This window comes from Musca vetustissima, unplaced genomic scaffold (genome assembly GCF_032173495.1).
Source record: "Musca vetustissima isolate MV318-11 ecotype Yass unplaced genomic scaffold, APGP_CSIRO_Mvet_v1 utg10167, whole genome shotgun sequence".
Classification (NCBI taxonomy): Eukaryota; Metazoa; Arthropoda; class Insecta; order Diptera; family Muscidae; genus Musca; species Musca vetustissima.
In genome coordinates, this window is record NW_026885981.1 from 1 (window position 1) to 2595 (window position 2595).

The 2595-nt window shown below is 35.0% G+C and overlaps 1 protein-coding gene across 1 annotated transcript; it reads right to left on the reverse strand.

The window, feature by feature from the left end:
* Positions 1-1003: 1003 nt before the first annotated feature.
* Positions 1004-1289, reverse strand: LOC133333389 (uncharacterized). Its single transcript, XM_061541709.1, has one exon. The coding sequence runs from the start codon at positions 1263-1265 to the stop codon at positions 1008-1010; it is 258 nt and encodes an 85-aa protein (XP_061397693.1). The 5' UTR covers positions 1266-1289; the 3' UTR covers positions 1004-1007.
* Positions 1290-2595: the final 1306 nt, after the last annotated feature.

The following is a 2595-nucleotide window of genomic DNA, read 5'->3' on the forward strand; positions in this document are numbered from 1 at the left end:
GGTTCTCTAAAAAGTATTCACTAAAAATCCACGTCTATGTGTCTAATAGACTTCTACGTAATATTCTTTTAAAATATCTGATGTTCCTCCAAAAAATATTCGTAAAAAATCTCCTGAAATCGCCTGAAAAGCCATTTGGTCTTTTGGGGATATAAAAATATTTTTTTTAATAATCCACGCGATTGGGTCTTTCCACGCCTAATGCTCTGTTGAAGTTCTTAAAATTATTCTTCAAAAATGCAGGCCTTTTAAGTCCACTGGTGCTCTAGGAAATGTTCTTTAAAAATCCATGCATACGACTCTGCTGAAGCTCTAAAAATATTATTTTAAAATCCATGTCTACGACTCTGCTGAAGCTATAAAAAATTGCCTGAAAATCCACGCCTGAGGCTCTGCTGAAGCTCAAAAAATATTATTTTAAAATCCAGGTTTTTAAGTTCACTGGTGCTTTAGGAAATTTTCTTTTAAAAGTCCACGCCTAAGGCTCTACTGAAGCTCTAACAAATATTCTTTAAAATCCACGTCTAAAGCTCTGCCGAAGCTTAAAAAAATATTCTTTAAAAATCCACGCCTAAAGCACTGCTCTAACAAATATTCTTTAAAATCCACGTCTAAAGCTCTGCCGATCATTTAAAAAATATTCTTTAAAAATCAACGCCTAGGGTTCTGCTGAAGCTCTACAGAAATATTCTTTAAAAATCCACACTCGGCTGAAGCTCTAAAAAATATTGTTTACAAATCCACGACTATGTCTCTTTATTATGTCGTCGTAGAACTCACATGACTCCAGAATGTTAATCCTTTTGCATTAAAATCCTTACCAAGCTCTACAATATCATGCTGGTATTTTGTACTGCAAAAATATGTACAACTACAACAATAGCATTGACAACAACAATAATCTGTATGTATCTCGAAAATTCCAATAGCTGCTGCACTTGACACACACAAACAATAGCAATTCGAGTAGGAAGAACACGCAAAAAAAAATAATCATAAACTATGGATCAACTTACCTGCATGCCTGTTGGACGCAAATGTTCATTCACCCAATTGCGAAATGTATTCGCCTGTATTTCCACCCATAAATCCTCATTGCCGCGTATGTTCATACCCTTGGCGGCAGTGCCCTCGGGACTGCGTGCCACTAGGCCGGCATGTGTGATTTTTTGTGTTTCGGTTGTGCCATCGGCATTGTGTTTTAGAAGACCGGCATGGGTTATTTTGGCGCCCTTTAAATCTTTAACATCCATGGTACCCACCATGGTGAATGTGTGTTACTATTTGTTGTAGTTGACCAGGGGGGCTATTATTTTTTTGGTTCTGTACACAATTCCACGAACACAATTTTTTTGATTTTTAATTTTTGGTTAAGACGTTTCGTTTGTTCACTTTTTTTAATCAAATATTTTTATTCAAACTTTTTTCAGCACAAAATTTTCATTCGTTCACTCTGGAAAATAAAAAATATATTTTTTTCAAAATTTTGTTTCAATTTGACACTTCATTTGTGTATTTTTTTAATTGGCAGTTGTGTTACAATTTATCTCACAAATTAACACTTTTCAAGGTACACGATTTTGGATCTCTTAAGCCTTTTGTTTCTTCTTCTTTTTCGTATGCACTTTCGATTTTTTTTAATATTTATGTTTTAATTTTTATAATTCGTTTTTGCCAATCTTTTTTCAAGAACTTTATATTTTTTCTTTATATTATTTAATTAATTTTTTTTTCCAATTAACAAATTTCAATTTCGTTTTCGTGTTTACACATCGATCGTTTCATTCAGACTGAAATACAATGGCAATACAACAAATTTCAGGTGGGTCTCTATGAAATTTTGCAATCGAATAATAACAACAACAAAGCTAACAACAATAACCATCAGCCGTCAACAGACAGCCAACACAACAACAATAACGCAAATTCTACCTACAGACTTGTGGCCAAAACCGACAGCAGTCACAGCGAACAGCGCCAAACCGCAGCAACAACAACAACTTGTGCTCCTCACACACAAAATATGTCAGTTTTAAATCACAGTCACAGTCACCGCCACTATAAGCCATCTCTGCTGTCCAAAACACGCTTAAATTGTATACAATTCAGATTCGCCGATGACGTCAGTTTTGACAGATCATATGCGTGTGAGAGCGTATGGGTGTGTGTGTTTGTGTGGTTGTGCCTGTTTACCAAGCTATGGCGATTTCATTTTCAACCACATCATTTTTTTATTTGGTTTATAAATCATTTTCGCCGTTTTCGCTCTTTTTTAAGCCATCACATAAAAAATGACAATAACAAACACTCACACATACATACAAAAATTTACCAACAACAACAAAATCAGACGCTTGAAATCATCACCTTGTTTTATTCTCTCACCTATAAAACGCCCGCAAAAAATACGATTATTTTGGCTTTGCCAATTTTTATGTAGGCAGCACAACTCTCTGCTACTCTAAAGAGAGAGACAGAAGAGAGGGATTTACTTAAGAAAGCTTTATGGCGCATGTGCAACTTCTCTAGTTGTATGGGGAGCACAGTGGTCTACTAGATATTTTTTATGAATATTTTTAGGGGACTTAGACGTTG

Excerpts from the sequence above, each read along its gene's own strand:
- LOC133333389 (XM_061541709.1), bottom strand. The coding sequence starts at position 1,265 with ATGGTGGGTACCATGGATGTTAAAGATTTAAAGGGCGCCAAAATAACC.